The following is a 13,113-nucleotide window of genomic DNA, read 5'->3' as shown; positions in this document are numbered from 1 at the left end:
CCTCACCTCTCTCTCCCAGACCTCTCCCCTCTTTCCATCTCACCTTCACCACCCGATTCCCGGTCGTTGCCATGCCCTCACCGGCCACCTGCACTCACCTCACGTCCATCCCGGACCCTCAATCCATTCTTTTCAGTGACCCCGGCTTTGCCAGCCTCCTGTTGCTCTTGGTAAACCCATGTCGTCTGCCCACAACTGGAAATAGTGTACACATGGTCACCATTGCCAGATACCTCTGAAATCATCATGAAGATGGTGGAACCTGGAACAACAATAGACATTTTAGGGAGGTGGCTTTTAGCGGATTACGAAGAAGGCCATTCTGACTGTCTGAGCTCTCCCACGATGGAAAGCCCGCCCGGAGAGGCAGTTAGCACCCCTCACCATGCGTGTGCAGAGTGGTGGCTGGGGGACTTCTGCAGGAAAGGTAATGAGGACACCTGGGCGTTGGTTGGAAAGATGACTTAGCTGATGTCCAAGGTTGATCTCATTTCTTAAGCCGTCTTTAAATGTTCCACCTTATATTTTCTTTCCCATCACTGTTATCTAATCTCCAGGTAGAGCAAGATCCAGCTATACAAATAAGAATTTCAAATGTAATCTACCTATTTATGTAACGTTCATCTCTCCACTTCTCCATCCATCTATCCATCTGTTTATGTTCCCTTCGAATTTTCTTTTCTTTGCCATAAAGAATGACAGCAGGCTTCCCTGGTGGCGCAGTGGTTGAGGGTCCGCCTGCCGATGCAGGGGACGCGGGTTCGCGCCCCGGTCCGGGAGGATCCCACGTGCCGCGGAGCGGCTGGGCCCGTGAGCCGTGGCCGCTGAGCCTGCGCGTCCGGAGCCTGTGCTCCGCGACGGGAGAGGCCACAACGGTGAGAGGGCCGCGTACCGCCAAAAAAAAAAAAAAAGAATGACAGCAAGGAGGACTCTGATGGCCATAACCACAGCAACAACAATGTGAAGTAACATTTTCCAGCATCTGTTTTGTGCTGGGCACTGGCTAAGTGCTTTGTGCGTGTCAGTGTGAGGCAGTGGGGCAGAGTATAGAGCCAGGACTCTGGAGCCACGTGTCATGGCTTCAAATCCCAGTCTGCCACCTAATAGCATTGTGACTTTCAACAAGGTAATTTTTCTGTGTCTCAGTTTCTTCACCTACCTTATAAGATCATCATGGGGATTAAATGGCTTGATATCCATCAAGCTATAAAACAAAGCCTGTGCATAAAAGGCACTATTAATCCTCTCAATGACCTTCATTTTTTTAAGAATGTATTTTTTTGAAGTATAGTTGATTTACAATGTTAATTTCTGCTGTACAGCAAAATGATTCAGTTATATATAAATACATTCTTTTTCATATTCTTTTCCATTATGATTTATTATAGGATATCGACTATAGTTCCCGGTGCTATACAGTAGAACCTTGCTGTTTATCCATCCTATCCATCCATAATAATTTGCATCTGCTAATCCCAAACTCCCAATCCTTCCCTCCCCCAACCCACTTGCCCATGGCAACCTCAGGTCTGTTCTCTATGTCTGTGAGTCTGTTTCTGTTTTGTAGATAAGTTCATGTGCATCTCAGTGGCCTTCATTTGACATGGGTGATAATATTCTTACTAACCAACTAGGGATCTAGGATCAGAGATATCAAATAACTCACCTGAGTCACCCAGCGCCTTCGAGGGGGAGCTGAGGTTGGAAGCTAAGTTGGCGTGACTCCCGAGCTCATGATGTTTTCAGACACAGTGAAACACCATCTCTTGGGAAACGGCCAAGTGGAGAGAGGAACTCTCCTTACATTTTTCACCTGTTCCAGAGCTGTCCCGTCAGGTCTGGCCACCGAGGGGGTGGGGGGTGGGCAGTGATGTGGAAACGCCAGTATGGAAGGAGTTAAGGAGCCTCTGTCTGCTTCAAGCCTGGAGAGGGAGGGCCCAAGCTGACTTCTAAACCAAGAGTTCTTTAAGAGGAGAAAGTCAAAGACTGGGATGCTGACCCTGGATCTGACAATCTATTTGAGTTTATACCAAACTGAAAACTTTAGGGTTTATCATAACTTTAACCAGTGTTTCACTCACACACAGTAATTAGTTTTACTCTGATTTAACCTGCCATTACAGTTTTGACAGTGAGGACACCCAGGAAGTATTTTCCCCGGAATTCTTACTGTCCAGGCCCTCAAATCGATTGGCTATAAATATGATTTATGGTCCCTACATGGAATCTTGCTGCAGTAAGATGCCCTGGAAATTGGCTCCTATGAGGAAAATTTTGGTTTCACTAATACTCAGTTGGTTTTTGTAGGTCTATTATGCTTACATCAGCCAACATGGAGATTTATATTATAAAAAATGGCCATGGCCATTTCATTTTCACTCTGAATGAATTACCCTCCATGTTAATGAGGCCTCTTTCTCATTCAGGAGAACACCTACTGCCTTCTGTATCAAATCCTACTGTAGTTTCTTTCTGACACCTTGCTTGCCATTTGGTGAGAACTTGATTCATTTTTATACAAAATAAATAAGGAAAAAGACACTTATATCTTTGTTTCTTTTGTATCGTCAGTCGCTAAGTAAAGTATTAATCAGTTCTTGGATAAGTTAAGCTGTGCCGTTTCTTTTGCAAATATGTTATTATGGGAAAGCCACTAGTACATTTTAATGGCTTATATTTATGAAGTGCTCCCTCTGTGCTGGTCATTGTTCTAACTCCCATGTGAAATCACTCATTTATAAGAGGGCTATTGCTTGTACAGGATGTATATGCAGCAAAACTGGCCGGAGTAAGTACATTCCTCTCTAAAGTACAGTGACAAAAGCTGACACTTTTGTGACCTGAAAAAATTAAATGTTCTCTAGGAAAGAAGCGTTTGAATCTTGCTAACTTTGCCAACTTGTTGAAGTAGTGAAGAAGTTGAAGAATCCCAGTCCAGCCTGTGCAACTCAAAATGTCTTTGTTTCATGGAGGCATTAGGGACTTTTGGAGGGGGGGCGGGGAGTGGGAAAATGTGTGTATTTCATTGTTGTCTAAATAATTAAAAGTACCATAGGGGGTGATGAGAATTTTACCAGTGCATCCAATCCTGTATGCAAACTATGCATTCTTAATATGCATTTCGTTCTTCTGTGGCTGGTTGGGAAATTAACGGATGATACCTTCATTAATTGCATGCTATTTTAATTGGTTTAAAGGGACATTTTTCTTTCTTTTGTGGCTTTGGAACACCCTGACAGTTTTATTGTTACTTCTGAGAGTTTATCCATGGTGATTAACATTAATACTATTAAAACAGAAAGCGCCTGTGAGCTTGTGTTTCCAGGGGATCGAGAAGGGTGAGCTGTGAGGACCGACTCTCTTCTGCCACCAATTTCCTGGGAGAGAGAATAGAAAAGAATAAGGAAACTACTGCATTTAGAAACAACAAAATGCCAGACTCCGCACCATGTATTTTCTATATCTTATCTCTTTTAGCCCTGAACAACTACCTAGGAGGATGGTCCGCATTGTGCGGTGGGGAAGCCGAGTCCTTTACCCAGCTCGCTTAAGCTAGGAAGTGATTTAACAGCAAAGAACTTACGGAAATGTCCTCCTGTTCATTTCAATCCCCATGTACCCGGTAAAGCACTTGCATTTTACCCAATAGACAGCCACCCATTCTCTTATACAAGTTAATAAATGAATGAATGAATGCATGATGGATGGAGTGAGTCAGATAAGGTGTATGAGTTTCATATCCAGCTGTAACAAGTGACCCAAAACTTGGTGGCTTAAAACAACACAAATGTATCATCTTACAGTTCTGGACATCAAAGTCCAATATGGGCCTCGCTAGGAAAAATCAGGATGTCAACTGTAGGGGAGAATCCATTTCGTTGCCTTTTCCAGCCTCTTGAAGCTGCCTCCATTCCGAGGCTCGTGACCCCTTCCTCCATCTTCAGAGCTGATGATCCTGTCACTCCTACCCCCCTACCCACGCTTCCTTCATCGAATCTCCCTCTGATTCCCATTCCTCTTCTACCTCCCTCTTCCACTTTTATTTATTTATTTATTTATTTATTTATTTATTTACTTTGCGGTACGCGGGCCTCTCACTGTTGTGGCCTCTCCCGCTGCGGAGCACAGGCTCCGGACGCGCAGGCTCAGCGGCCACGGCTCACGGGCCCAGCCGCTCCGCGGCATGTGGGATCCTCCCGGACCGGGGCAGGAACCCGTGTCCCCTGCATCGGCAGGCGGATTCTCAACCGCTGCGCCACCAGGGAAGCCCCCTCTTCCACTTTTAAAGACCTTGTTATCAATCTCTGGTGTAAGGTGGGCTGATTAGCAGCCTTAGTTCCATCTGCAACCTTAGTTCTCCTTTACCATGTCACCTAACAGATTCACAGCCTCTGGGGATTAGGACATGAACATCTTTGCGGGGGGCATTATTTTGTCTACCACAAAAAGCTTCACTAAAGGTGTGAAATCTATTTTGTCTGTCTCAGTAGAGAAGTAATTCTTTTCTGAGACTGTGGAACATGGTTTGTTTGGTTCCTTGGATAGTTAATCATGCACACACCACCTGGAGGCATCTCTTTGCTTTTTCCTTGCTTTGTCACCTGCAAACACTCTCCGCACATGCCATGTTCAGTAAGTACCCGTTGAGGAAATGAAAGAATGAAATGAACAAGCTGTTGTTTAAAACTAGATTAATTTGGTCTAAAGGGCACGGGAGACATTTTGATCTAAGATGGTAAAATTTGAGCATTAAAAAGAATAATGGCGGCAGTCGATTGAAACCCACCAAATATATACAATTTCATAGTGATTCTACGCAGAGGCATGAGGTCTTCCTAGATTCAGCTCAGCATTTGCGCTCTTCAGACTCCCATAGGCCACACTTGACCCCGTCTATGTAACTCGAGGGCAGGAACACAGTGTACGTGTCCACTGAGGGCAGCATTAGACAGTCTTCCGTGGGTGCCCTTGCCTCAGGTCACACTGCAACCTATAACTGTCCAGGAGGTATTTTCTCCCCAAGTCACACAGCTCTAGCGCAAGGAGATTCAGTCTACATCAGGCAGCTATGGGAGCCTTCCTGGCTTAAACGCTTCATACCCCAGAGTTGCCAGCATCTTTTGTAACAACTCGCCAGCATGGCTTCCAGCGTTTCCACAAGGGACATGCCCAGGTCCAAGAATGACCTCACTCGGGGAAGTTCAAAGCACAGTGTCTGCTTCCCTGTTAGGGATTTATGGTTCATTTACAGGTCCTCCCATCCAGATGTAATTTACCAATCAGGCTTCATTTTTTATGACAGTTGATGTTCTTGCCCTTCTGAGGTTTTCAGGTAAAAGCCAAAGCTCAGGTTCTCAGGAAGTTGGAAAAAGTTTTATTAACCTTTTGCTCTCATACCAAAACAAGCAAATAAACCAATGAACAAACAGACCCCAACTCATTTGTCACCATTGGAGGTTGCTGTGACACCAGCTCTTTAACTAGCAAAGAATCACACATCTATCATAATTATAAGCTTTATATCAGAGTAACTGCATTATTGAGGAGAGAAAGTTCTTTGTGAAGAATTCCAGCTTAAAAAAATACAGAAGAAATGATAGAATTAGAAAGTGTGATTTTTCAACCCCTAGTGATATCATGGATCTAGGTAACAATTACAATGTATACTAAAACCATTAGGTGAAATGTAGATAGGGAATTTCATAATATAGGGATCATGCTGGCACCACTTGAACCTGTGATCCATCTTAGTATTTACCCATAGTATGATCCTACAGGAAGCACACGGTACTACTTATGGTACATTTAAAAAAAAAACAAATTTAATCTGACTCTAATCAAGACCTTAGATCTAACTAGTAGTTTGTGGAAATACAAGGGGTAGAGGAACAACGACACCCTTTGGAAGCAATCAGCCAAGTCCAGAATGTGGGACATTCTGCAGGATGAATGACCTGGTTTCCCCAACAAATCATGGAAGGGAAAATGGAAGGGCAGAATGATACAGAATAAAGTGGACTTAGTCAACATTGTGGGATTTTGCTTGGTTCTTGAATTAAACTTTCAACTATAAAAATTATTTTGGGACACAAGGTAGTTTGAATAATGACTGATATTAATTATTGGAATTATTGTTAACACTTTAGATATGATACGGTTAAATGATATTGAATATGGTAATGACATCAAGGTTAGGCAAAACTGATATACATAAACACATATATACACATATATAGATATACATATGCACGTGTGTGTGTGTATATATATATAAATATATATACGGTTGACAGTTAACTTACATACTGAAGAAATTAAAGGTAAAATGAAAAATCTGGGGTTTGCTTTAAAATGCTAAGCAGACTTTGAAGGGAGTAACTAAAACAAGATTGGCAAATATTGACAGTTTTCCAAGTTGAGTAATGATTACATTGGGAGTCTGATTATTCTACCTGCTTTAAGTACCTGAAAATTTCCATAATAAAGTTTTCTCTTTTTTTTCTTTTCATAATTTTTTTAAAATTTTATTTATTTTATTTATTTATTTTTGGCTGCATTGGGTCTTTGTTGCTGCGCACGGGCTTTCTCCAGTTGTGGTGAGCAGGGGCTACTCTTTGTTGCGGTGCGCGGGCTCTCATTGCACTGGCTTCTCTTGTTGTGGAGCACGGGCTCTAGGCGCACGGGCTTCAGTAGTTGAGGCGCACGGGCTTCAGTGGTTGTGGCACACGGGCTCAGTAGTTGTGGCTCGCGTGCTCTAGAGCACAAGCTAAGTAGTTGTGGCCTATGGGCTTAGTTGCTCCACGGCATGTGGGATCTTCCTGGACCAGGGCTTGAACCTGTGTCCCCTGCATTGGCAGGCGGATTCTTAACCACTGCGCCACCAGGGAAGCCCCATAATAAAGTTTTCTTAAAACCCTTATATTTTTACAGTTAGATGCCATTTTCTCCTATCAAATTATTAAAGATATTTAAACATTTTACACAGAAGGGTGAAATAAGGATCCTACTGCATTGCTGGGGAACTTCTGGAAAGAAGTTTGGCAGGATGCCCTAAGAGGCTTAAAATATTGCTAGCATTTGACCCAGTGATTCCCTTTGTAGAAATCATAATGAAAAAATCATTGTGGGCTTCCCTGGTGGCGCAGTGGTTGGGAGTCCGCCTGCCGATGCGGGGTATGCGGGTTCGTGCCCCGGTCCGGGAGGATCCCTCGTGCCGCGGGGCGGCTGGGCCCGTGGGCCGTGGCCGCTGGGCCTGCGTGTCCGGAGCCCGTGCTCCGCGGCGGGAGAGGCCACGGCAGTGAGAGGCCCGCATACCGCAAAAAAAAAAAAAAAAAAAAAAAAATCATTGTGAATATCAAAAACTCTTTACAAAGATGTTCACTTCAGGTTATCTTAGACTTTGAATTTTGCAAGTAACCCAAATGTGCACCACTAGAAGAATGGTTAATTGAATCACGGTACAACACATCATGAAGTATTTTGCAACCATCATAAAGGAAATTTTACAGTTGTTAAATACAACTGGAATATGCCTGTTACAACATTAATTGAAAACAGGACAAAACTATACTTGCATCTATGTAAACAATATACATCCATGGGAAAAATATATGTAGACAAAAAAAAAACTGGAAGCAAATACAACAAAATACCTCCATTGGTTCTGATTGGGTGATAGACCTACAGTGAATGAAGTCTTTTTCTGTGTTTATTTTCCAGATTTTTCTATCATGGACATAGTTTTGTCTTGTGCATCTTGTAATAGTTTTATAAAGGTATAACCAACATACCATAAAATTCACCCACATTAAGAGTACAGTCTGATATATATGTGTAAGTATATATAGTTGTACAACCACCATTACAACATTACAATCAAATTTTAGAACCTGTGACCCTGTGAAGTATCTCACAAATATTTCTTGAGTAGACTTCATTTTTAGAGCAGTTTTAGATTTACAGAACAATTGAGAAGATAGTACAGAGAGTTCCTACATACCCTGTACCTAGTTTTCCCTGTTATTAAAATCTTCTATTACTGTGGTACATTTGTTAAAATTAATGACCCAATACTGATACATTATTATTAACTAAAGTCCATACTCATTCAGATTTCCCTAGTTTTTACTTAATGTCCTTTTTCTGTTCCAGGATTCCATCCAGGGTATTATATTACATTTACTTGACATATCTATAAATTAATTTTTAATTGGAAAAAAGTAAAATGAACCTAATTTTTCAAATCCTCCAAATATTTAACCATTTTTCTCCTGGTCTTCTTGTTTTTGTTGACTTGTTGCTTGTTGACAAAGACCATGTCTTATATTCATGATATTCCTTGTAGTTTCCAACATGGTACCCTGCAAATTTACTAAATAATATTCTACTAATTTAGTCACTGTCCTTCAATAACTGGATGGAGCAGAAGAGAGGGAGAAAAGGAAGAGAAGGAAGGAAAAGGAAAAAATAAAGACCTTACTTTACAAATAAGTTAAAACCTCAGAGCTCTGAGGGACCTTTGGTTTCTGCTGTGATTTTATGTGATGGAATTCTCTTGACCTTTGTGTTTCCCAGGCTGGAAATTGCAACCCTGAATCGGGCAGACTCAGATCTGGAAGCTTGTCGAACCCAAATCAGCAAAGATATCATTGCTCTTCTACTGAAAAATCTGACCAGCAGTGGCCATCTCTCCCCTCAGGTAGAGAGGAGGATGGGTGCTGTTTTCAAAAAGCAGTTTCTGTTGCTGGAGAAAGAAATTCAGGACGAGTATGATCGGAAGATGGTGGCCTTGACAGCTGAGTGTGACCTAGAAACAAGAAAGAAGACAGAAAGCCAGTACCAGAGGGAGATGGCAGCAATGGAGGAAGCAGAAGAGGTGCTGAAACGCGTTAGTGAGAGGGTAAGGCAACTTTGAAAGGAAGGCTTTCATTTGCCTCCCTCCTTCATCATTTATCCATCCATCCATACATACATACATCTACCTGCCCATTCATCCATCCACCCACCCATCCATCCATTCTCCCCACCTACCACCCTTCCATCTATCTGTCCATGTACTCATCCATCCATCCATTTATTCACTCACCACCCATCCATGCATCCATTCATCCAACCTCCAACCCATCCATCCATCCGCCTACCACCCTTCTGTCCACCTGTCCATCTACACTTCCATCCATCCATCCAGAATTCATTTAGAAAGCATTTATTGATCACTACTGTCTAGGCAGTGAAGGTACAGAGAACAGTGAGACATGGTTCTTGCATGTGAGATGTTCACAGTCTAATGAAGGATTCTCGCATATAACAAATGTGAATTCATTCAGCCATGTTGTCACAGAGGTACGTTCACAGTGCTGTGGGATGTCATGGGACGAGTAGAATGGCTTCATTCACAGAAAAGCATGTCCACGAGAGCACAGCTCAGGGGGGTTGTGATGTCAGTGCACATGTGTGTCCGTCTGGACTGCACCGCGCTAAGTTCTCTCCAGCACGGGCTCTGGAGTCAGACAAACCTGGACTCATATTCTAGTACACTCCAGCTCAGCTCCGGAAGGCCTTAACTAGCCTCTGTAAGTCTGTGAGTCAAGGCCGAGGGCGCCCCCCTCTCAGAGCAGCTGGAAGAAGTAATGCAGGAAAGGAGCCCCGGGTGTGGACTGCAGAAGGCTCTCGTGCGCAGTGCCCGGTTCTGGGAGTTCTGACCTCTCGGCCTTCCCAGGGCTTGTCTCTGTTGATCGGAGATCAGCTCTTATTTTCCTAAGAGAGTGTCAGTTTCTGTCTTGAAAGGAATCATGCCAGAGTTTTTTTCCCAGGCGCACCAAATCCAGTCTGATTTCTGCCTTCCTCCATGGAAGAGATGGCTGGTTCCCTCTGGTGACTTGAGCCCACATAACCTGTTCTGAAAATGTATCATCCTAGGGAGGTCTAACATCTTAGGAACGAGCTTCTGAGCTCCTAACTTCCATTCTTCAGACCAGCAGCCGTGCACAGAAATCCTCTGGGAGTGAGTAGAGAGCTCTCAGGGTGACAGCGCCTGGCTCTCAGATGGTCACCTGTGGTCAGACTACGGCCTGGGCACTAAAGCAGAGAGGTGCGATTCACGCTGTCTCACCCCCAGCCACTCCCCTGCAGCTGGGGTCCCCGTGCCTCAACACACATCTCATTTTAGGGTGTGGCTTATTTTCTGTTTGGCTCCTGTATGGATTTCCTGTAGCTGCTGTAAGAAAGGACCACAGACTTCATGCCTTAAAACAACAGAAATGTATTCTCTCACAGTTCTGGAGGCCAGAAGTCCAAAATCAAGGTGTCAGCCAGGCATCCCCCCTCTGAAATCTCTTGGGGAGAATCCTTCCTTGCCTCTGCCAGCTTCTGGTGGCTCCAAGCGTTCCTCGGCTTGTGGCTGCATATCCCTCCAATCTTGACCTTGGTCTTCACGTGGCCCCATGACCCTGTCATCTCCACTTTTGTCTCTTTTAAGGACACTCATCTTTTGATTTAGGACCTAGCTAAATGATCCTGTATTATTATCTGCAAAGACCCTTATTCCGAATAAGGTCATGTTCATAGGTTCTGGGATCACGATGTGGATGTATCTTTTTGGAGAGGGGGCAACGTTCAGCCCACCACTGTTCCCCTGGCTGACCCCGCTCTCTGATCTCCATCCATGATTGCACAGGTCAGCACTGTGTTTCCTTGAGTCCAGCACTTAAAAAGAATGTGTTAAACACACTGTTCACTGATTCAGCCCCAAACAGTCTCATTCTCTCTCTCTCTCTTATTTCCTCTATTTGTTATACATTTTTTTCTGATAAAAATAATACACATTCAATGAGGGAGGCTTGGAAAGTCCTCAAAAGCAGAGGTTGGCAAACTGGGACCCATGAGTCCAATCCTGCCCGGCCTGTTTTTTCTGGCCCTTGAGTTGAGAATGGTTTTTACATTTTTAAAGGATTGTAAAAAGTAAAAACAAAAAAAGAATATGTGACAGAACCCTGATGTGTCCTGCAAAGCCTAAAATATTTATCTGGCCTTTACTGAAAGTCTGCCAACTCTAGCTCCAAAGCATAAAAGGTAAAACCCAGAAAAAAATTGAAATGCATTCCACCAGTCAACAGTAGACAAACATTCATTCAGCCTGTTTGTTGAGTTCCTGCTGTGTGTCTGAGCCTGGAGACACCACCATGCTAAGGGGACCCCACTCCTGTCCTCGGATTTCAGCATAAACCTTTTGCTTTATTTTTACATATATTTTTTTTTGTACAGAGTAAGGTTTATGCGGTTCATTGAACTTTCTGTCATGGTTGTCTCCACTTACCATCACAGATGTCATTAAACACTCTCACACTTAGCATTCACTGAAGGCCAGATATTTTTCAAAGCACATCACCTGGACCTTCTCTTCAAATATTCACACCCACTCAGTGAAGTGGGAATTGATAAGCTCCCACGTTTACAGGTGAGGAAACAGATGGGAGAAGGTCACCTGCCTGAGGACACGTGGGTGGACCAAGACTCACACCCAGGCAGCTCGCCCCGACCACCAAGCCTCACGGCCACCCTCACGCAACAGTGCATCGTAATCCTGGTGGGCTTCTGCCTTTGCAATGCTTTTGTTACAAAGACTGCCCGCGGCAGCGCAGTTTTAAGTGTTTGCTCATTATTTACACTGGTTGTTGGGGACATGGAGAAGGGGTGACGCACAGTGTCCTCCTGCTCCCTCTGTGCAGGGGTCAGGGTGGGCGGCATCATCACTATGGATCCCCCAGGCCACCCTGTCCAGAGACATGTCTCCTTATTTGAGCAAATCCATTTCCAAAAATAGCATAAAGCTGCAAAAGTTAACAGAGCTATTTCCCTTCCAGTCTGTGCAAATCATTCCATCTTAGAATGACCTTGTCATCTATTCATTTATTGTAGTCATCTTTAAATAAAATACATGAAAATATTTTGGCCATATTATTCCTCCAAGAATTAGTTTTTTGTTTTGTTTTTTTATAAAAAAGCTAAATGAGGAGTAAGTTTTTTTGAGTAAAGTTTAGGAATTCCAGTAATCAGTATAGCGATGAAATCTGTTCACATTTAAACATCTATATGATCCCGTACAGTCTGTAAAGTGTTTCTGCATGGAGAAACTCTTAAGGGTAGTGGCAAATATAGACTCTGACGGCAGACAGCTTAGCTTTAGATCTCACTTTGTTCCTCCAGAAGGTGCATTGTTCAGGCTCCCTGGGTCTCGGTTTCCCCATCCTTAAACTGGGGATAATAATGATGCCTGTCATATAGGACTGTCAATACTTGTATAGTACTTAGACCGATGCTTGGCAGTGTCAGCCCTGTTCTATCCAGTTTCATTATTTAGTGTAATCTTTAAAGAAGCCCATGACATAAAACAGTCAGGATATGAAATCTTTCCAGTTCAAGTTGGAGAAACAGAAGCCCAGAGGGGAAGTGACTTGCCCAGCTTCCTGCAAGCAGCCACTGGCCGTTCAGCGTGTGTACTTTGTAGGGGGACTCTCTTCCAGATCCGCGTGCTTCCCAGCTACTTGGAGAAGAGGCGGCTACTTGGAGAAGAGGCGGCAGCAGCGCATCCTGCCCTGAGCTGCCGGAGGCTTCCTAACTCCTTTGAGTGTGTCTTAAAGGAAAAGATGCCTTAAGTGCAAGAACTCTTACACTGTCACCATCTCCAGGCGATTTATTTCTATAAAACATTTTCACAATTTGCCCAGCTTGCTAAATTGAGTACACGGAGTGTCATTTAGTACAGTCATAATTTCCTGACACGATTTCACATTTTTGATGGCCTAGAGTCAGCACGAATAGCAGTCGTCAGAACAGCCTGGCACAGGCCTGCGATTCTCGAGCCAGGATGGAAGTGCCCTGTGCTGATCCATGCCTCCCAATCTCTCCATGCAAGTTGCTTTTTTAGGCATTTTAAGCCAAAGGATAAACATGTCTCATTTCTCTGAGGAGTCTCTTTCAGTGGAAAGTTCAATAGAGAGTTGGGGGTGAGTGACCATTATTTTAATGTACCTTTAAAAATGCACATTTGTTGCCAATATTTAAAAATATCAAATTTTGGATAGAAAATCCAGACTTTCAGCTTCTCTTAAAAAA

At 43.5% G+C, this 13,113-nt stretch overlaps 1 protein-coding gene across 1 annotated transcript in view; it reads left to right on the top strand.

Moving 5' to 3' along the window:
- The window catches only part of EVC2 (EvC ciliary complex subunit 2), a 150,303-nt gene that overhangs the window by 65,539 nt on the left and 71,651 nt on the right, over positions 1-13,113 (top strand). The window contains exon 10 of the mRNA XM_024119544.2: positions 8,575-8,899. Within this exon, the coding sequence (XP_023975312.1) occupies positions 8,575-8,899 (325 nt within the window). The remainder of the gene's footprint in view (positions 1-8,574; positions 8,900-13,113) is intronic.

This window comes from Physeter macrocephalus, chromosome 7 (genome assembly GCF_002837175.3).
Source record: "Physeter macrocephalus isolate SW-GA chromosome 7, ASM283717v5, whole genome shotgun sequence".
NCBI lineage: Eukaryota > Metazoa > Chordata > Mammalia > Artiodactyla > Physeteridae > Physeter > Physeter macrocephalus.
This window is presented reverse-complemented; position numbering and strand designations above follow the sequence as displayed.